At 43.2% G+C, this 21819-nt stretch overlaps 1 protein-coding gene across 13 annotated transcripts in view; it reads right to left on the minus strand.

Moving 5' to 3' along the window:
* Positions 1–1141: 1141 nt before the first annotated feature.
* Positions 1142–21819, minus strand: part of SORBS1 (sorbin and SH3 domain containing 1) — a 75112-nt gene continuing 54434 nt past the window's right edge. For 10 of the 13 annotated variants that reach the window (XM_032117051.1, XM_032117052.1, XM_032117050.1 and 7 more), the window contains 8 exons: positions 20620–20787; positions 19129–19175; positions 17507–17621; positions 17274–17399; positions 16037–16231; positions 5489–5547; positions 4113–4225; positions 1142–3306 (listed from right to left, as the gene is read on the minus strand). In XM_032117051.1, coding sequence (XP_031972942.1) covers positions 3239–3306; positions 4113–4225; positions 5489–5547; positions 16037–16231; positions 17274–17399; positions 17507–17621; positions 19129–19175; positions 20620–20787 — 891 coding nt within the window. In that variant the 3' untranslated portion in view covers positions 1142–3238. Of the gene's footprint in view, positions 3307–4112; positions 4226–5488; positions 5680–6307; positions 6368–11992; positions 12110–13401; positions 14131–16036; positions 16232–17273; positions 17400–17506; positions 17622–19128; positions 19176–20619; positions 20788–21819 lie in introns of all 13 variants that reach the window. The other 3 variants (XM_032117048.1, XM_032117049.1, XM_032117060.1) reach the window with 2 other exon arrangements.

The raw sequence follows: 21819 nt of genomic DNA on the forward strand, positions 1-21819 counted from the left end.
GCTTGTCATTGCAGCAAAGCCATGATCAGGCTGCCCTTTGGCTTTTATATAAAGTGACTTGTGAAACAAAAAAGGGCTTGTATCTGTGTGCTAAAAACATGTAAAATAGCTTGAGGCTTTTGCTGTCCTGGTAGTTTGGTTTTAGGATTGGCTTGTTTAGAGTTTGACTTCCTAAAATCATTGAGTGCAGCCATGACGTTTATCTATCTGCTTGGCCATCTGGTTGCATCAGCACACAGTTTGAATCTGTTGCCCAGTTCTTAGTCTGAGATGGAGGTCTCTGAGAAGTTAAAACTCCTTGCGAAATACCGATCTTCAAGGTCAGCACAGATCTGCACAGGCACCATGCAGGAGACAAACGTGTGGAGGTGCAGTATGCATTTTTTGGGTACTTGTATGTTACTGGGCCCCAGTGAGCCCACCCAGGCAGCTCAGCACTTCCCTCACTCTACTCCTTCAGGGACTGTTCCCTTACACAAGGCACACCCAAAAAGTCCCAGATAGGTGTATTGCTGCAGGGCTGGGAGACATGACATGATCACCACAGACCTTGCACAAGCCCCATGAGTTAATGCTGTAGCCATACCTGCACCATGTCAGGGTGCAGCTACCAGAAGGCAGTGTCTTTAAGCTTTTGACCCAAGTCAGAGTTAAAAATGCACATGGCATGTAAGCTCAACATCAACCGACACCCCTTCCTACACAGGTTGGCATTTGGAGTTTCTTGTCTGGCTTAACCTGGGTGGTCTTCTCATCTGAGGTCACACAGACCCTTTGTGAACCAGTGGGCTGGGGGGTACTCCTGACCTCCCAAGTACACTCCTGTGCATGCCACAGCAACTGTACCCTGTCACCATGTTACAGCAAGATCTGTGTGAAAACCAGCTTTTCCTCTGCTTCTACACCTTGGTTTGTTTAAGCAAAAGTCACAGCCAGCCTACAGCTCAGGAAGGAAAACTGGTGAGCTCAAGCCAAATCACAAGCAGGATGCTCAGGTGCAGGACGGTGGGAAAGCCCATGGCAAACACCCACAGGTCAGTATGGATACAAAGGCAGCCACAGCAGGGCACTAGTATAAAAGTGCATTGCTACAGGAACAACCAAAGTAGATTTTATTTAATAATTTGTACAAGAAACACAATAGTAATTCAATAATTCCATTTATTAATTGTCAAATAGTAATCCACTGCAATAAGAAACAAAAAATCAACACAAAGTAAGTTGCGGTTTGTGTGGATACGTGTGTTATGTGTGTGTGTGTGTGTGTTTAACTTAAACTGGCAAGAGCAAGAACAGAAAATTAACCTTTAAATGAGTATGTTATACACAATCAATATCAACATGTTACTTTGCTGGATAGATTTATTTGGTGTTATCCAATCGTAGCAACAGGCCTAAACATTGTTGCAAATAACTGGAGGGCAAACCCAAAGCAGAACAACAACCCCATAAATAAGATGCAGGAATCAAGATATCTTCTGCAGAAAATAAACAGTGGTGCTTTGTGTCATATCTGAAACCCTTTCATAATGAATATTTTGTGCTAAAACTCTTTATGTGAACATACATGGAATTCCATCACTTAAATAAAAGTGGAAAAAAATCCCAACCTTTCACAACTGCCTTTTTGTCCCTCCCTTCATTCAATGTGTTTAAATTATTTCTCTATACAAGGTAAGTACATTGTCTGTACAAAGTTAAATATACATATTTACAGTCAAACTTCTGAGACACAGAGTCTTCTCTTCCGCTGAGACGGAAGACAAGCCTACTTGATTTCAAACCCAGGAGCATGGCTAGTTTATCAAAACATTGCAAGTCGTGCTAACAGTTAGTTGTAGTTTACTCTTAATAAATCTGTATAAAAGCATCAGCATAAAAATAGGCATTTTATATTATTAAATACGGCTTATGACAAAATAGCAATCTAACCCTTTGCTATTTGTACGGTAACTGTAGGAAGCAGAGTCTGATAGAACTGGTATTGTTTATGCTTTTCCTTAATAACAAAAAGTCTATCAAAAGAGTATTCATAGTGGATTTACAGGCAAACATACAGCCAAGCCATGGTTGTTTTTTTTTTTCCCCTTAAGGAAATACAAATTTATGTAACTGGTAATAACTGCTGGGAACAGCTTTCCAAAATGATTAGACTTTTTTGTATAACTAAGAGGCAGCCAAAATGCATGTATTTATTTGAGACCTACAATCAACACTGAAACCAAAATGAAAAAAAAAAGGCACCCTCAGTGATACATTGCTCAGATTTATCAGAGCCTCTAAGATTTAATGCTGGGAAAGAAGTAAAGTCTTCATCCCAAAGCATATACTGCAAAAGGTGTATGATCCTTTAGGGCCAGCAACAGACCAGGAGGAGCAGAGAAAGTGAACAGCCGTAGGACACATAAACAGGATTCGCCCTCACGGATGTTCTGTTTATTGGTTCTATTCTTTGTGCAGAAAAATGTCAAAGCTAGGCTGATTTCTCTTTAAAAAAACAGGACTCAGTTTATTTTGATGCACACAATACACTCACGCACACACACCCTGCACAAAAGAAAAAACCCTGCAGAGATTGGTAATACGTTCTTCAAGGGTTTGGGATTTTTGCACATTTGCATTATGCTTTGGCTGACCTCTCTGGATTAAACCACCAGTCCCAAACTCCTTTTCCACACAGAGCTCTGCAGTTTAATTGTATCAGCTGTCCTTTGCCTCTGCTGGGTCTTAAGATGCATGACATGAAGGAGGGGTTTTCTATGGAACTGGAAGGCAGAGAAAAGTGAGTCTTCAGCAAGGCAGAAACTGGGCAGCAAGCCTGGCCTCCTGAACTGTTCCAATAAACGTGAGCAGCTGCAGGGCTGAGTACTGCCCCAAAGCACTATCCTATCTCAACACACAAATAAAACCTATACCATGTGCTTCCCTGAAGCCTTCTCAGAGGTAAGTACTCCGTACAAATTAAGATTATCATCAAAACTCTTGCTGGGGAAGGGAGAGGAATACACAAAGGCAGCACTGTAAACTAGAAACTGTCTCTTCTTCAGCAAACAAATCACACCCTGACTCCGTGGAAGCAGGGCTTACACATTCAACTCAATAGTGTACCACATAATCACATCCTCCTAACACTTCTCACCTCTTGTCTATTACATTCATAAATTGTCTGTTTCTTCATTGTTTAAAAACACCATCTGGAAAGGAATCCCATCATTGTCATGGTGGGATCACTGTTATTTTACAGGTAAAGAAGCTTCACGTAGTTGCCTGGGAAGGTGCCAAATTGCCTTGTTCTTCTGGATGTACCTGTTGCAAAATAAAACACAAGGAAGACAGAGTAAGATGGAGACATGCAAGGAAGGCTCCAGGATTTAAAAAGGTACAGGTGGCAACCTCTTTGGCCTGCAGACATTGATTCCTAGTACTAAATAGGAGCCCTAATCAAAGAGCCTTTTGGTACAGACCAGATCACAACTAATTCTGCTATTAATCATCTTTGGTCTTCCCCTTTAACAATTAATAAGGTGCTGATGAAAGCTCCTGGGCCTATAGGTTGGAAGTCAAACTCCTCTCAGTGTAAATGAGCTAATCTCCCTTAAGAAGAGATAGCAAACCTAGGTTTGAAATGTTGAGATGGAGAACACTGTCCAGACTTGCACCCCTTGAAGGTAAAGGATTTTGCTAAACATGCACTTGAGGCTGGATTTTCATGGATTGCAACTCCTATCCGTGTGTTGCCTTCACCTCGTTACTTGCCACTTTCTGTAACTAGTCATGGCTCCCTCAGCTTTGGAAATACTACAGAAATCCAGTTTTTCTTGGTTCCCCCTGTTGCTCTGCAACCTGTGTGAGCAAGAAGGTTCAGGACAAAGAGAGCAATGGAGGTACTAAGAAGATAAAGAAGGAAGTACTAGAGACCTAGCAAGGAAAACAAAGCTCCACCACCCTGCAGCCTAATTTTAATGTTCTTGGTGGGAAAAGATGGGAAATTTTGGAAAAATTTGAGTCAATTTTTTTCACCATTTTGACCCCACAAATGAAGGCAACTTCCAGACACTCTGCAAAACTGCTCATCCCCAAAAGCTCTGCTGACAGGTAAGTGTCACACTCACCTACAAACCAGCCATCATCACATTTCTCCATGACATCGACAATGTCACCGTCCCTCAGTTCCAGCTCATCATCATTCTGAGGAGTGTAGCTGTAGAGGGCTTGGTAGCTAACTCTAAAAACCAGAAAGATACTACATGTTAGCCATTGGATTTCTTTGACACCCCTTCAGGAGGAGATGTTTCCCATCCCTTAATTCCTATTACACATTGTCCAATGCAATCTGAACCTGTGTTTTCCTTTTGAGAGGTGGAAGCCAACTACATTGAATTCGCTATTATCAAAAGGTCACGGTAGTAAAAAATGTCATGCCTATATTGTGTGGGATATATGGAGAGCTTCTGCTCCCTTTCTGCCATGTAGTTGTCTGCACAGACAACCAACCAGGTTCTTCCTAATGTAGCACCTAGAGAACATACCATTGCAGACACCCTATTGAGTGCAAGCCAAAACCTGGATACACTCATTCCTGGGCTAAATGAGACAACTGTTCCCTTGCCCATGCACACAGGCAGAGCCATAATTGACCAAATGGCAGAGCAAAGGACTTTAGAAAAAGATACTGCCTACTCCTGCACTAAGGTTGCTGGATAAATCATGGCTGAGGAGGTACAGTGGAAACAAAACCCAAGGCTGAATCCTGCCCTGAGATGTCACTTGTACCACGGGCACCCTGTATTCATTAGAAAGGATCCTCAGGGAGTGGAAACAATCTTTGGACAAATCTGGGGAGGCTTGGGTCCCCTGCCTATGGAGCATGAAAATAGAGCTGATGTGAGACTTCCCATTCTGCATAAAGAGAAAGCAAAGGCTCCTTTCAGAAGCCAACTGCTGTGAGCATCAGTCTCCAGCACGCAGTGCGGGCTGCTATTTTCAGAACCATCAGTGTAAGGTCTCACCAAGCTTAGTGGCAGCTCCACTGAACAGCTTTGAAAATCTCAGCCTTGGTTTCTCAGCTACCAATTCACCTGTGGAACTGGTCAGCAATGCACCGAGTGGCATCGGTGTTGGGCTCTCACTGTACTGTGAGAAGCTAAGAACAGGATTGAACACATTGATCCATGTCATATGATCAGGTATAGTCAGTGGATATTAACTTGTTACCAGCTTCAAGATACAAATACACCAAGACAGTCTCTGTAATGGTGACCCAGCCCTGGATCATGAAGTCATTGCTTCAGGTGCTATACAGACAGAAAGGGCACAGTCTGAAACTCATTATGATGATATGTGGCTATTTTTGTTCTTTAAAGCAAAGCTGACATTTTCACATAATTCTAATTCACCTTCTGAAACACTGAGAGGTCTCATACCTCCCTATCTTCACCACCAGTCAGAAGTAAGGCCCCTGGAAGAGATGGGAACCAAAAGGACTTACATGTCTCGTGGTGTTTGACTTCGCTCAGGGCTGGCTCCTTGCTGCTGTGCTTGAGGTTGCTGAGAAATGATGAGAGATGATTTATGGTCATTAGAGGTCACCTTGTGGCGAGAGTCAAGAGGCTGAGAAATAGTACTGCAGTAATGAACAGACTTTTCTGCAATGTTTATGATTTCATTGCAAACAGCTTCCTGTGTGGTAGGCAGCATTGACATCCAAGAACACCCAAAGGACAGTCAACAGGGGGAAGGGAGGGGAAATACAGATAAGAAGAGATGGGACATTCCAGTTGCAGCATGTAAGTCCGGTAAAAAAACAAAAACAAAAGAAGAGTTGTAGATCCAGGTAAATATCCAGGTAGTGGAGTGCAGAAGGGATCCAGGTGTAAGCATGGAAAAACAGGCAAGATACAGAAGAATTTGGCATTTAGTTTGAAGATTTGTAACAAATACATTTACACATATTTTTAAAAGCAGCAGCATAAGACGTTGCAATTAGTTATGCAGTGGCACCATTCCAAACGCTATGAAGTCAGTTCAAGAATGCAAGGTGAGGTTGGCCTGCTCCATTCATGCATTTGGCTTCATTTAACTTATACCCAGGGTCTGGCAGCACAATTAGCCCAACTTCTCATTGGCTGTGACAGTTTTTCTAATTGTTAAATTCCCCTTCTGTTGCAAACAAACAATATATGCAAAGAGATAAATACGTACCTACTTTGCAACTAAAAATAGTGCTGGCATTTTATTTCTACTGAGCTGTTACTGACTGGGTGAAGAGTGTCTAGGACTACACATCTGAGTTAAACAGGGGCCTTACCACATAGCTCTTTTCAGACTCTGTGAGATCTGGTCCAGCTCTCAATGAATGGTGGGAAGGCTGTGTGATCACCAAGCAAATGATAAGGAAGACATTTTAGCAGATGTTATATTGGTCAGAATTTAAAAAATGTAAATGGAGTGCAGACAACAGAAGAAAATTAACAACTCTTCCCCTCCCCACCCCAACACCATACTCTTTGGACAGCAAGATCCTTCATCTTCACAAGAGACATTGAGGCTACAGTAACACAACAGCACTGCAGCACACAGAATGCTGCAAGGGAAAGGTGACAGCAAAACAGAAGCTTAGGGGAGTGAATCAGAGTGGAAGGTTATGGACACTGCTACAGCCAGAAATGGTACAATAGTATAGCAAAACTGCATTCCTGTAGGGGAAAAGGAACATGGACAGGAACATGTACTTGAGAGGATCAAAACTGGAAGGTCAAAAGCATGCTGGAAGGCATCTGCTGCTGCTTTTAGAAAAATCCTCAATGACTGACAACGAAGAGAAAAGCAACTTGCTTTCCTTTTTAAAAAAAAACCAACAGCTCAGGTCCTCCGAAGGCACAATGCCATGTCGCCCCAGCAAAATCACTCTACCCTGTACCAAGCAAGCATATGAAATGTTCTATTAATTCCCACAACAAGGCAGAGCTTCAGGACAGAGGAGGTCCTGACTGGAAAACCCAGCTCCAAACACCACCACCAGTGAAGCTGCTGGACTCTGCCCTGACTGACTCCCCAGTCAAAACTCTTCACAGGGACTGTGTCCCAGGACACATAAAGGGAAATCGGTGTTTGAGGCTGGAGGTTTTATGGGGAAGGGGAAGATCACTGAAAAAGTGATACACAGGTATCCACAGCCTGGTTTTGCACATTTTGACATATTCAAACACCTACTGAAAGCAAGGTGCATGCTGTGAGCAAATGGAATGTCTGAGCTAGTGTACTGCCTGCAGGGCTGCTTGGCAAAGTGGATTGGATGAAATACAGAGCATGGCCGTGCTCTGTGATCATTCAACACAATTTTGAAACTAAATTTCAAAGGCCTCAAGTTTAAGCTTTTTGTCCTCCTCTTTATTCACCTCAGCAGTGCCCTCCAGTAAAAAGCTTGCTTTCTCATGGCACACTGAGACAGAGCAGAAGCAGAGAGTAGAGAGGTCTGTGACACCTTCAGCACAAGCATGCTCAAAGACTTTGGAGAAGTGCAGGGTGATAAGCTCATTCAGCTCAAAGCTCCACTGAACCACATCTTGAACCCCTGGAGCTGTGCTCATCACTGTATTAAAGCAAACCAACTTTTTTCTCAAGGACTGTGACCCACTCTAGGCCAACCAAGCCCCACAGAAACTCCTTTGTAGTCAGCTCTACTGTCTGGTGCTGGAATTGGGGATCACTGCCCTATGAAACAATGCTCTGTTACTATGTATATTTCTATAGGAAGAAATTTAAATGTAAGTTCAATGTACTATTTGCAGTGGAATTTGCATTCAAAGCATTTACTGTGGAGCCTGAAATCCTCAAAGGATTTCTGGAACTCCCTCCTGCCTATCATCAGCCCTGAAAGGCAAATTAAAAAATAAAAAATTTAAAGTTAATATTGAGGCAGCTGTAAGAATGTTTTGTTGGTTTTTTTTTTTAATTCAAGGAAGTGCTTCTCTGTTCCATACCAATAAATTGACTGCTGAAATTGCTCCATGAGCTCCTAAGACCACATGGTCCACTTCCCATTGATTACTTGTGACCTCCCTGAGCAGTTTTTCCTCCTAAAAGCATTAATAACTACGAATTAAATTAGTTATTTGAAAGCTAAAAAAAATTGACACTGCCTCTGAATATTCCACAGTGCAGGCTTTTTAATGTGTATTACCAGGAGGTGCAGCATCAGAACCCTGGTCACATTCCCTTTCCTGGCAGGATACTCATAGGGACTTCCATGAGGCAGCTGGGCAAGGGCAAAGGCCAAGCAGTCCCCTGCCCTCCGATAGCTTCCAGTTCCTGACAAGACACATGACTAAGTGGATCCCCTCTGGCCTCTGCTCTAGAGATCCTGGCAGCTCCTACCAAAGCACTAACTCCCAGGTCTACAGCAGAGCTCTGCAGTGAGGTGGTGAAACACCCCACAGTAAGCAACTATGCAGTATTAGTTAAACAGGATGAAAACCTGACCAGATCAAATCCCATAGTTTTAGGCTGTAAATGTACCACCCCACTGATGTAAACAAGTGACCCTGATAGCATGATCTATGTGACTTTTGAAATTTTTTTTTTAATCAACCAACCAAACACTACATTATTCTTTCAGGGAAGGAAGAGGTTAAAGGGAAAAAAAGTGTTATATGTCCAAATGCTCTTCAAATGTGGGTTTAGACAGTCCATGTACTACCTACAGTGGTGGTTCCCTTGTGCCAGAGGAGGCTGAGGAATTGGGAAGTGTTTGGCACAGCTCCAAAGTATAAAAGACTTCCCCCAAAACACTGAGCCAGCCCTGTTACTGCTGAAGACTCCAAAAGTGACCAAGTATTCATAACACATGAGGGCATCTCAACCTCTACCTGCTCAGCCACACTATGTGCCTTGTTAAGACTAAGTGAATAAACTTAAGCAAGTGCTAAGTCCCTATGTCTCCATGTCTACAGAGTGTATATACAAATATGCAGTACAGTCAGTCCTAAAGTACAGCCGGCCAGTGTTTCCACCTCATACGGACTCTGGGGAGGGATCTAAAGAGCATCACAAGTTTGAAAAATTACGAGAAAAAGGTTTTACATTAAGAGCCTTGAAAAGCCCTAAGGCAGGTTTTAAATGTTAGGAAGAAAGATGCTGGGACTGCTCAACGGTGCTCTCCCTGCTCCTTGTAAAGTTCAAGGTCATCAGTGCATCTATCCATTGCAGCTCTTGTTTATGCATCTTCCATCCATTTCGGGTGGGAGTTAAAGAGCTACATTAGCAAAGATGAAGCTAAACAGAACAGACTAATAGACACACAAGACAGACAGACAAATTGGTGTTCCCTCAGAGGAGGGCACTCATCAGCAGTGATGCTCCCACATGTGAATGCAAAGAATGCAAAGAGCAGGGAGGCCTCGCCAGCCCAGGCAAAACAAAAGGAAAAACCCTGCACACACCAAGCCCAGCTCTGGTGAAAGCGATTGGAGATCTGGCTGAAGAGCTCTCACAAAGGACACTGAAAAGGCTGCAGCCTAACCTGAAGGCTGTCATAGTCAGTGGAAAGACTCCCTGGACCCTGGATCAGAAGGGCATGTCTACAGCAGAAAAATGCATTTCTCTTGGGAAGCAGGTCCCAATGCCTGCTGCAGGCTGGGCAGCTCTGCCTTGGACAGCAAGCACTCAGCAGAAACATTGCTGTGCTGAATCTGTGGAGCAACAGAAAACCACTGAAGGGGTGAAAGTTTACCTTGAACATGGTGCAAAGCAAGGAACATGCTAAGGGTATTTGGTCTGTGCTGGAGAACATGGGGTCTGAACATCCACCTCATACACTCTCCCCTCTACCAGCCAAAAGCAGGTGAAATTACCACTCTGCCGGAGTGGTTTTGTACACGTGCAAAGGAGCAGATGGGTCCCCACCAACATCCCTCCTGTTGGGGATACAGGGACCCTTGTGCAGCCAATCCTGCCTTCCCCAGCCACAGTCCAGCCCCAGGGCCAAAGCTACTGCACTGCTCACGCTTGCTGGCACCACTGCTGACTGTCACACTGCGCTAATAGGATCTCAGAGTAGAACAGGAATTAGACTAGAAAATTCCTGCAGGTTCCCTGAAATAAATTAATTTGATAGATCATCTTACTCCTTAATAACATATTTTACTAGAATATCGAAACAAGTTATCTGTAAGTTATACTTGAAATAATCTTCACATGCTGTGAGGTAACTCTTTTTTCTTTTTAGTTTGGACTGTGAAAGCAAACAAAAGGGAACCTCAGAACAGTTTAAAGAACCAATGCAATTTATATTTTTACTTGATGGAACAGGCAAGAACACAGTCCTTACACCAGTCCTATACCAAAGGGGTCTTAGACCTGCAAATAACCCTGGGTCAGGATTTCATGTCTGGACAGGTTCTCTATAATGAGAAAGAAAACTAAAATTTAAAATCATAAAGTACCTCAAACACCAGGGATAGACACTAATGGAAAGAAAACCCAAATGTAATGTCTCATTTCCATGTCTGCTAAGTGCTTTTCTCATTTGATTAAAATCAGTTGAGAGGTACAGATTTTTGAAAAGCCTCCAGGGTATTACCTGAAGTTCTGCTGAAACTCAGCCTCTGTATGGGTCACACAGATAATGAGAAGTCATTTGCACATACAAATACCACTCCTGCTCCCTAAACAACTGTAGACCTAGAGCTGGAAAGGATGTCAAGACTACTGCTAATGTCACACAGTTTTAACTTGATACTGACAATATGCTCTGATTGTCAAGGCATATAAAATATAAATATTGACTTGTCTTTGACTCCAAAGAAAGGCCACAGGGTCTTATTACAGCCAGGTGGAACACCCAAAATAGAACTGTGTGCTAATCATCACCGGAGAGAAACATCTTTGCCTAAACGTGGCTCTTTGCTCCTGCTCTTTTGGATCACATATATCCAGTGCAAGCACCAGCAGGACCAAGCAGGTCAGAGCTCAGGAGAAAGGCCAACACAGGAAACTTCGGTGGATTTTTAACATGAAGCAGAATATGTATTCTATTGGACACAGATATTGAAAGTGAAAGGGAAGCAGGAGGTGGTTGTTTCGTAGAAAGTTGTGCAAGCTGACAAGTGGAAGAAAATGAGGAAAGGTAATAGGAAAATTTCAGGGTTTAAGCTCTCTCTCTCTCAATCTAATCAAGAAAGTAAGTGACATTGGCAACTACTTCCCACATTCACCCTGCATGAGCAACTTGCCTGGTTCACTGATCAAGCCAAAGATTGCTTCCCCAATACCCATCACTACAAATTCAGTCCAGTTTTTGCTAATTATGAACTTACTGTTTCAAATATTGCCATCTTGTGGAAGCTGCCTTGAAGGACTGATGAGGCACCAGCAGATGTAAGCATTGCTCTTTCCCACACCCTGGGCACCCCAGACACAGTGCTGCACAGACACTACTCCATCCCTCTTTAAAAACGTTTGTAGCTCGCAGCAATAGAGCTTAGAATCCTCCCTGAGATCAGAGCAGGCCGCTGCCATTGTGGATACAAAGTTGTGTATGCCTTATCCCCAGCTCTGAGATGCTCAAACCCTGAATCCCTATCTCAGGCAGTTAAACGATACCTGAACCAAATTTTCTTGTGCTATACCATTCCTACTGAGAAGGCCACTGACACTGCATTATAACGCAATCAAGCTGTAGGAGCTCAAGGTCAGAACTAAGTAAGCCCTGAGTTAATCTTTTGGAGGAACTGATAAACAGATCCTCAGCTGGTACAAACAAGCAGAAATCTAGACTTGATCTATGCAGATTTGCAGCAGCTGAAGATTTCGCCCATACCTGCCCTTCTGCACAGCCTGGAAGTAATTTTCTTTTTTTAATAAAAATTCTAAATTAGAGGAAAATTATCTCACCTGTGTAATCAATGAATGGCTAAATAAGCATATGACAAAACAATAGCATGGCATGGAAACAACTCTAAGTAATGGAAGAGTAATCAACAAAGATGATTACCTGTGGCTTATTGACTCTGCGTGTAAGTCTGGGAGGTGGCTGTGTTGTGACAGTAGAGGAAGAGAGGGTAGAGGAAGAAAGAGGAGCAGATGAAGAGAATACTTTTGAGTCTGCAGTCTTTTGAAGAAAAGAAAAATTGGTCAGCTTGGCACACACTCTCTTGGCACCATTACTGCTAGTGATAAGAGCATCTACTATGCAGTAAATTTGAAGCACACAGAGCAACAGTAATTCCATGCAAAGACAAGTGCAGTTTCCACTTGGTTTGTCTGAGCTGACCACCTCACTCTGTTTTAAACATGCAGGTTAAGTCTAAAAAATGCTACTAAAAATATATCTAGATGGTAAACAGTACAGCCTTTATACAGCTCCCAGTAGACTTCTGGTTATGATTCAAGCAGAAATCAAATTATTTGTCGTAAGTTTTCCCAGTGTGAAACATGTCATCTTGGAAACCCTGTTTTCTCAGTATTTAATATTGGCTAGATGTTGGGGTATGTCATGGAGGCTATTGCAGTGCATCCAAGACAGTACTTATAATTCTATGATTTCAGATTCTCCAAACTTCCACGCATTGGGGTGCTGTAATGTAATTGGACTAGCTGTACCCTACAACGGGCCCCAAGGCAACAGAGAGCTGCAAAGTAAGGCATGTATCCTATACAAAGACTGAGGGCAGAAGATATGTTGCAGAAGCTACTGGAGAGTTCCTTCTGTGTTTCCTCTAACTGTAACATACAGCTATATATAACTAAAAAACTCTTGGGGGAAAGCATCACTAGGTCTAATTCTCATTTGTGGCTAGAGCCTTTCACGTAATTTTAGAAATGCGAAGGTAATAACTTCCTCTCAATACATAGATAACAATCAAGACTCCCTCAGTCAGGTACATCCCAGACTAAGGTTCACTAAACCACAGGCTCCAGGATGAACAGGGACACCTTTTGTGATTCTAGGAGCCAGGCTGATGTTTAAAATGCTTTTTGGTCCTTGGCTTTAGCAAAACAAATTCTATAACCAATGATCCACTGCACACTGTAAAATCTCTGATTAGCATGAAATAGTCTGTATTCTACACAGTGGGGCCTGTGTGATGCTTTCATCTGACACATCTGGTAATAGACACTATCAGGGACAATCACCTCACTAGATGTGACTGATTGTGTCAGTCCTGTGTTGTCTATTCTAAAATAATTTTCTCTACACTGCTCTTGAGCCCCTTCTAAAACTTTTTGATCTGCTATCAAGTGAATGCCACTAGTGACCCCTGAAAGAATGTCTTAGGATCATCAAAATGACATGTGGCAGCCACTGGCTCTGCTTTGCCAGCAGAGCAGCACAAACCTCAACCCACCAGTTAAACAAAAATCAGCGATTCAGAGCAGCACACACACATGCAGGAGAAGTACCTTCTTTTCCCCGCTTTGAAACTTTCCCAGATCACCTTTCCTCACGTCTCTTTTCTCTGTTTTACCTCCCTGAACAATAGCCATTAGCTCCTGACACAACTGGTTGTCCTCAGAGGAACCCACAGGTCTCCTTTCTGGGCTCGCACGCATGTCTAGCTGGGATGGTTTCAGGCAGCGCTCAGCAGAGATCTTGGGGACAGCATGAGCACTCTGCTCGGGGTGGCTGCTGCCCTCTCCTGTCTTTTGGAGCCAGGCTTGGCTGGCAGTGGTGTCACGCTGCTCTGCGAGGATGCTTTCGGGGCTCTCCACTGCCCAGCGCGAGGAGTTAGAGTAGGCCATGCTGGGAGGAGGGGAGTCAACAAACTTTTCTTCACTTTGTGGAGTGGCCTGGTAGAAACTGTGGGCAGAGGATTGAGGTCTGGATGAGGAGGAGGGCAATGGGGATTTAATGGACCTGGGAGTCGAGGAGCCAGAGAGATGAGAATGGTGGAGGCTGACTGTGGGGGAAGGGCTGGCTGCAGCAGAAGGCGAGAGATAGTCAGTGTGAGAGAGGGAGGCTTCAGGCAGAGGAGGCAATGGAGGAGTTATGGCAGGAGTGGTGCTGGGAGACACTCCCACGGTCAGAGCAATCCACTCAGATGTGACCGCCTGCACCTCTGGAGACAAAGCGCGGCGCGCAAAAGGCAAAGGCGGAGGAGTTGGAGTATGGAGCAGCTCAGAGCTGGGAGACTTGAAGGAGACAAAAGCAGGAGAGAAAAAGAAAGAAGTGAACAAAAAAATAACAAAGGAAATACAAAACCAAGCAAAAGTAAAAGGAGGGAGAGCAAGTGTGGAGAGAAGCAGATCTGTGACCACATGCGTAAGTTTTCTACGGATGGTGTGCTGTGTTGGAGAACATGCTGTCCACAGCTACTCCAACCACAGAGTCCAGCCTGTATCTGTGCTGCTAATACTCTTCTCCAGCCTTCTCCAGACACGAAACACCTTGTGGAAGACCTGTGACTTCATACCATAAGCTCTAAGTCCCTCAGGGAACAGGTGAAGCCACCATCATGATGGCAGAATGCAGCATTTGACCAACCTGGCAGCAATAGCTGGGGCCCCAGCAATTCACACTGTGGATCCAGCCAGAATTTGCTGCTGCAATGAACTTTGACTTTATCCAACTCTAGCATGAGCAATGCCTGCTCCTTGGGAAACATGCATTGTGGAAGCTGTGCAGGAGAAAGGGATCAAAAAAGCCAGCTGTGGCTGTTTGCTCTTCAGGTGATTAAAATAGGTCCTGTGTTTATAAGGGCGGAACACACTACCAAGTCCTGCCCTTAGCTTTTACCACCAGCAGCATGGAGAGAACAGCTACATTAGCACTGGTCAGACTGTTTCTCAGTCCTCAGCCAAGTCAGGCAAAAAACTAGGGGGAGTACTGACTTATTAGGGGAGGAATCAAAAGAATAGCAAAGGAAACAAAAAAAAGGTGGATATGATCCCTTCCATCAAAGGGAGAAGCTTGCAGGGAGCTTGTGGAAGATAGGCTACAGCTATGGAGAGGCTGCCAACCTCACAGAAAAGCTCAGCTGAGGTCCACTCTGACTGAGAATCCCAAACAAGCAACAAGTTTTTCCTCTTTACACAGTGACTAAGACTAAAAACACTCCTTTTAGGAAAGATCCAGAGAGACAACAGGCATGAGTCATGGCATTTTTTTCCCCATCCTTTCGGTATCATATCTGTATCCCTTCCTCCCAATCCCAATTCTCCACTTATGTTTCTTGCAATCTTGGTCTTGTTTTGGTCCCACGATTGAGAGGGAGATGCACCAGAACCTCACAGCCATGACCCAGACATGTACGCTGACCTTCTTCTGGCATGAGTATTTGCAGGATGGGAGCAAAACAAAGGGATTTAGAGACTCACTATCTCCCTGATAAGTTTGCCATGGCAAACATTCTGGGATCCCCATACAGTTACCTGGGGCCATTTTGATTTCTGCTTTGAACTGCAGTATGGTTTATAGTGAATCTAATATTCATGGAAGATTCCAGACTGACCTGTGCTCAAAACCTGAGTTCCTTTAGCACCAGTTTCAAATAATACAGGCTGTTCTCCTGACCCTGTCTCCAAAAACCTTGGTCATGAGTTAGATCATACAGGGGCAGATATACAGCTTAATTCAAGCTGACTGGGATCAACATAATGACTCTTGCAGACTACAGCAGTCTATGACACATTTCTAATAGTCATAATATAAAATTCCCCTCATCACAGAAAAGGTGTGTGAAGTGTAAACACATATTCAGGAGAAGCTGGATCACCAATTCATTCCATCTCTGGCAGTGAAATTTAATTACATGGCTGTGAATTGCAGCCCTTTCAACCTGGCCTGGATTCAAGCTACACATCAGAGATAAAATGCTGAGTCTCCAAATCCCCAAATGATCTGTTCATTAACCTTTCAGGTAAACGAAACATCACCTTTTCCTGCAGTTGCAGCTTACTGCAATGGAGCATGTGGCTTTTATGGCACAAAATTCTAGTCTTAAATAAAGTTTTTTTTCAGCTATTGCTTCTTGCACAAGAATGGCAATATCCCTCTGTTTTATAAGGTGCCGAACCTGGCTGCATCTAGTCCCAATACCTGTGGTGAAGCTGTTACGCTGCGGCTGGGGGAGAGGGACACTGGTGGGTCAGGATAGTCAATGGCGTTCTTGACCACTGGCCGTTTGAGCACCTCCACGTAAGTGACAGGGAAGATGCCTTGGCGACTGGTGCCAGAGATTCTTCCTTCATACCAGTTCTCATCCACTCGTCGAATCAACGTGATCCTTTCACCCTGTGGGATGGAATAGCAATGTAGCTCTGATTTTAACACGTTTCATCATTCCAAAGCAGATTACATTTTTAATCTTGCTGCAGCCAACCTAAAATAATTGGTGGTTCTCAGCCTACTTCCAATTATCCTAACCCTAAACTCTGGGTGAGAATTATGTTTTTCAGTTCAGAGAAGGAAAAAATTGCAGATCTTCTGGTGCTGACTTGGTCTGTCTGCAGACTCAGTTATGCTCACATTTTCAAGACCCTACTTGCTAAAGCCAGTTAAAAATGGAAACCAGAAGTTTCAGGCTGACCACGAGACTCTCAGGGGTATGAGGTGTACAGAAAGTATGCACAGGTCTGCAGTTTAACCTAGGTCTCCCTATGGTCTCTCCTGTTTTGCTGACAAATAAAGTGACTTCCAGATCCTTAATATACACTGCAAGCCTCGCCTTCATATATAATTAAAAGAGAAGACAGAGAAGATCTAATCTGAGCAGCAAAACAGAAAGCTGGTTGAGATGGAGAAATTCTGCTACTTAATCTAAATGTAGCTGACTTTGCTCTGAACAGCCATTACACAACCCGTTCCCCTACCTTCACTCTGCAGTCAGGTCTAGCCAGTCACTTCAATACCACAGAATTTAGCTTGCTCAGTGATTTGGCTTGTAGTATGGGGAAGGTGAATCCAGTTTCCTTCTCTTCTAAATCACCATTATCATGTAACTGTGTGCACCTCCACTGAATCTAATCAATCTGGAGAGACCTGTCACCAAGTATCTAATTTGCCTTGCAGAGCCAGGTTTCCAGCACTTGTGCTCAAAGTATCTCCTCAATTAGACCTAAGGAAGCAATTGGCACTTTTTGATTTAGCCTACCTGCAACAATAACTGCAATGCACTGCATAATGACTGTCGATTAAAAACACAGGTGATGAAGAGGAATCCTTCCTGAATACAGAGCTCATCTTATTGGAGCTTTCATTTGGAAATTGCAAGTTACTAGACCTAAAAAACATCATCATGTCTGGATTCAATTCATCAGCACAACAGAAGTCCTACCTTTCTGAAGGACATTTCCACTTGGGTATCTCCATTGAAGTTGAATTTAGCAATAGCATCTCCATATTCCAATACTTGCAATGGTAATGGCTTTTTGGGTTGAGCCTTCTCAGCTGGTGGAAGGAGCTAGAATGAACAAACAGAATCAGCTAAGTCTCACACACAAAGCCCATAAACTGGTCTCTGGCAGAAAGGGAGTGGACAAAGAGAACACCTGCAAGGAAAGCAGCTACCTCTATGTATGATCGTGGGAAGATGCCAACTCTGCCATGGTGTTCACCTTCAAACCAGTTCTGGTCAATCTGCTTGTAAATGTAAACAATATCTCCTTTTTGCAGAGGAAGTTCCCTGTTAACAACACAAGCACTCCATCAGAACTTCACCAGAGAACAGACCTGCTCTTTTTCTGTCCAGCAATCCCTAGGTACCAAGGTCTGCATCAGCATGTTGATACACATCATGCTCCACCCAAAGCACAAGCTAATGTTGAGGATTACTCTGTTCATATTGTGATGTGCAAGACCTCTCTTGCTCTTTGGGCATCCTGTCAAAAAAGTTGGCCTGTGAGTGCTCTAATAACCACATACGCTCCAGAAGCAATGGGGTCAAACTCAAGCCAAATATGACACTGCCAGCTTTCCATGTTGGATAGGATGAGCAGCCCTCAATTCCTGTTTTGAAACAATCATGTCACAAGTGCCTTCCGAAGAGACACATGATTTTAATGTGAGCTAGTTTGCTGATTAGCAGAGCGTCCTCACATGGTGCTGTTGATCCTGCAGTGATTGCACTGATGGTCAGCCTGTGGTTGTGGCAAACTACTGACCCTCAACTGGGCTAAAAATTGGAATTTCCATCGACAGGCTTTAGTGCTAAAATTATTAATGTCTGCAGCTTGAAGAACTGTGGCCAGCTTGCACTAGGCTCATAAACTTACTACTTGGGTCCCCAGAGGAAGATAAACAACACAGCCTTTTCTAAGACAATTTTTACAAGCTCTGCTTCACTTTCGTCTGGCACCCTGGTATATTCTACTCAAGGGACAAAACAGCTACACCTAACCTGCCTCAGTTTTATTACAGTTGCTGGGGAGAGCCTATTTAAATTATTACAAATCATCACCTATAGAACATATAAAAAATATTCTCAGGACATTAGCACTTGAGACAAAAGCCAACAAGTCCTTCACTGAATTCTGTTCTTCTTTCTTCCCTCCCTAGCAATGTTAAAATGAGAGCTTCTCCAGGCTCATGCAGAGAAAGAGGCTTTCCAGGCCTTCTCTTCATAGCAGTCTTTCCCAAAAAGAACAAGTAGTGCCGTGGGATTCACACAAAGGACCACAACAGGGCTTGGAGGTACAACAATGACATCTGAAATATCCGCTGATGTATCCATAGATGCCAGGAGAGCAGTGACCACTCTGCACACTTACATGTTCTGAATCAGGAAAATCCTGAGTCAGGGGCCCACACGCTTAAAGCTAGGTATCTGTTTAAGTCCCTTCTGCCCTTGGGCTATGCTTTGTACAGTGAAAAGGATGTTCTTCTCCTGTGGCTCCACCCACCTGCCGGGTAGAGCACTCACTTGTTGCAGTAAAGAATGCAAGTTTGTCCTAAAAATCATGTGGGATAGAGATGCACTGAGAAAGAAAACATTTTCCTAAAGGTCTTTTAGATGCTGTGACCTGCAAGGTTCATGTTACTTTTCCCTGACTTACTATGGACAATTTTGCTTTGAGTCGCTGGAAAGACATCCCAAAACATGAATCCAAGTACACGACACTTCAAAAATGCTGCATCCTAGGGGAAAAAGCAGAGGAAGAACACTCCAGGTAGGAGTAACAAGCTGTACTCACTTTAGCGTCTGTGCTTTAAAGTCAAACTTGGCTCTAGCAGGTCTCATCTGAAGATCAAGAAAGAAAATCAATATATTAAAATAATAATTAGGTTTTCAACCCTCTGCTGGGGAAAATCACCCAAACTCTTCTACAGCTAACATTAGCATGGGGAGGAAATTGTATGCAGGTATTCTGCTACAAGCTTGTGTGCAACTGGTATTACAGTCCACATATGCTGCGTGGGCATCTCCCACCAGGACACAAAGTGCCAACTTCTGGTATAGCTGTAATTAGGAGCTCTACAGGAAATGGATTTAACAGCAGTCAACTTTTAAATGTGACTAACCCTGATGAATGAAAGCTGCTCCAGTAACTACAGTTACTGGGGCTCCAGGACCAAATTTCTCTTGACATTTGAATGGAAAAGCAAAATTTATTAGCTGGGAAAAACAGTAGGATATTATTTGATGTGGCTCTTATTGATTATTACCTGGACCTGCTGAATACTGCAATGTGACCCATGTACTCTGTATCAATTGGTAAGAAAGAGACAAAGGTGAAGAGGAAATACGAATAAATTAAGGACATACCTAAAAAAAGTCTTCAGTGGCTAAAGAGCCAAAATGGATGTTGACAGCAGGCCTAGGCTCTAAAGGTTTACTTGGCTGATTTTCTAATGGCCACAAACTATTCAGACAATTTTAAAGTCATTTTGGTAACAGAGCATAAAATAAGAAGCAGTCACATTCATGAGGCTCTAGAGCATTTGAAACTGAAGGGCAGACAGGTGTACTCCATCCACATGGTGAGCACCTCACCCACCACCACAGTGGTGGTGCACCACAGTGCAGCACCTCTGGGGAAACAGAGTGGCTGTCAAGAGCTCAGCAGCAATCCATGTGAGGCAGGAAAGGCATTTGGCCACAACACCTGGACTAGCATCCAGTGCTCCAGAAAAGTGCCTTGGGCTCCTGGGAAAAATATGTACCTCCTCCTTTGTCTCTTTCAGAAAGTCCAACCAGGTTGTACACAGTGAAACATGCTCAGACTGTTTTCTGATTGTTTCTAAAGGACATTAAGCATTTTTCAAGAGAAGAAACAATGTCTTTCTAAAAAAACCTATGTGACAGCCGCATGGTCAGGATCAAGACATGAAGTTTCTAAGCATAAGGCACAGACAAGAAGACAATGTAGCAATATGATGCAAAAGATGTAGAAGGCCTTTGATTGACTATGTAGCTGATATTTAAAGGCATGCATCACAGGTGTGCACCAGCAATTCTCAGCAGGCATGCTTTAATATATGCAGCTTGGTATAGAGATATCAATTAATCTACCAGGCATAAGAGTCAAAGCAGATCTAAATGAAGCCAGAATGGGAAAGGGGAAGGTGGAAAAAAAAACAACAAACGACATTCTCTGAAGAGCTAATGTCGGCCTAAAGCGCAACATTGTGAGAGGCAATTATTGCTTTGGGTCAAGCAGCAGACTGAGGTAACTAAAACAGACCTCTGACCCAGATTTCCTCTTTGCTGTATCGTCTACATTTAGAAGATCCCCAAATCGCTCATTAGTGATAAACTGATGGTGCGTTGGAATAACCCCTGTGTGCCTTCTAGCGGCAATATCAGCTTCTTCTTGCTCACGTTTAAGCCGTCTCTGGTCCTCTAAAAGTTTCTGCCATAAAATTGCATAAAATGGGCAGTAAATCATCTAGTTAAAGGCATTCAAAAGCTGCCATAAATGTGACTTAAAATTCCTGAGGTCCCTGCAAATAGCTGGGGCTTTACAGTTCAGTATCAAATACTGTTTCTACTAACTACACAATGCCCTTTCGTTTTACACAGAAGGTACATCATCATTATGGCATAATTGAAATCCAGCTCATACAGAGGATCTGATCCAAAGCTGATGGAAGTCAATGAGGACTTTTTCTAAGTTTTGGGCAGGTCCTAGGAGCTTCTAAGAAGATTGCTGATAATGCAGAGCTGCTCCAAATCCCCTTCAACCGAAAAGGAGTTTCTCTCATTGACTTCCAAGAGACCTGAATCAGCCCCACTGGTAAGTTCCGAGGCACCAAATTCTCCTAAGCCTTGCAAGGAGCTTGGGAGAGTGCCTAACCCCATTCAGGTTCTCCCATATTTCTTTTGGGCTCATGTAACACACTTTGTAAAATAAAGTAAATAAACATCTAAGAATTAATTTGGATTTCTAAAGTCTCTGGCACATTAATGGAAACATGCATTCTTGTGTATGAGGGCAGAAGAATTCTTTCACCTTCTGGGGCTGACTTTAAGCTGAAGAGTTCAGCTATGTGGTAATTAATTTGAAACCAGAAAGTCTTACTGAATTCAGGTTTTTGATCTTACACAAGTTTTCATGCTGGATTTTTGGAAGTGGGGAAAGTACTAAGTTTCACAGGAGAAGACAGCAAAAAAACATTTTTCACATAGGAATTAAGAGCAGATTTTACTATATTTCAGAGCACACATAAACATTATCTGAACTCCGAACATTAACACTAAAAGTAAAACTTTTTTTCCCCCCAGGCAGAGGAAATTAATTCCATCTTCCAGGAAAGCAATCATTTTATAACTTCTTTAATCCAGCTTGAATACACTCAGTGCTGAAAAGTCTATATGGCTTTCCTATTATTTCAGCTTGTCCCAGTGTTGCCCAGTCATTTCAGAAAGGACTGCTGCATTCTGT

This window comes from Corvus moneduloides, chromosome 8, assembly GCF_009650955.1.
Source record: "Corvus moneduloides isolate bCorMon1 chromosome 8, bCorMon1.pri, whole genome shotgun sequence".
In the NCBI taxonomy this organism is placed as follows: domain Eukaryota; kingdom Metazoa; phylum Chordata; class Aves; order Passeriformes; family Corvidae; genus Corvus; species Corvus moneduloides.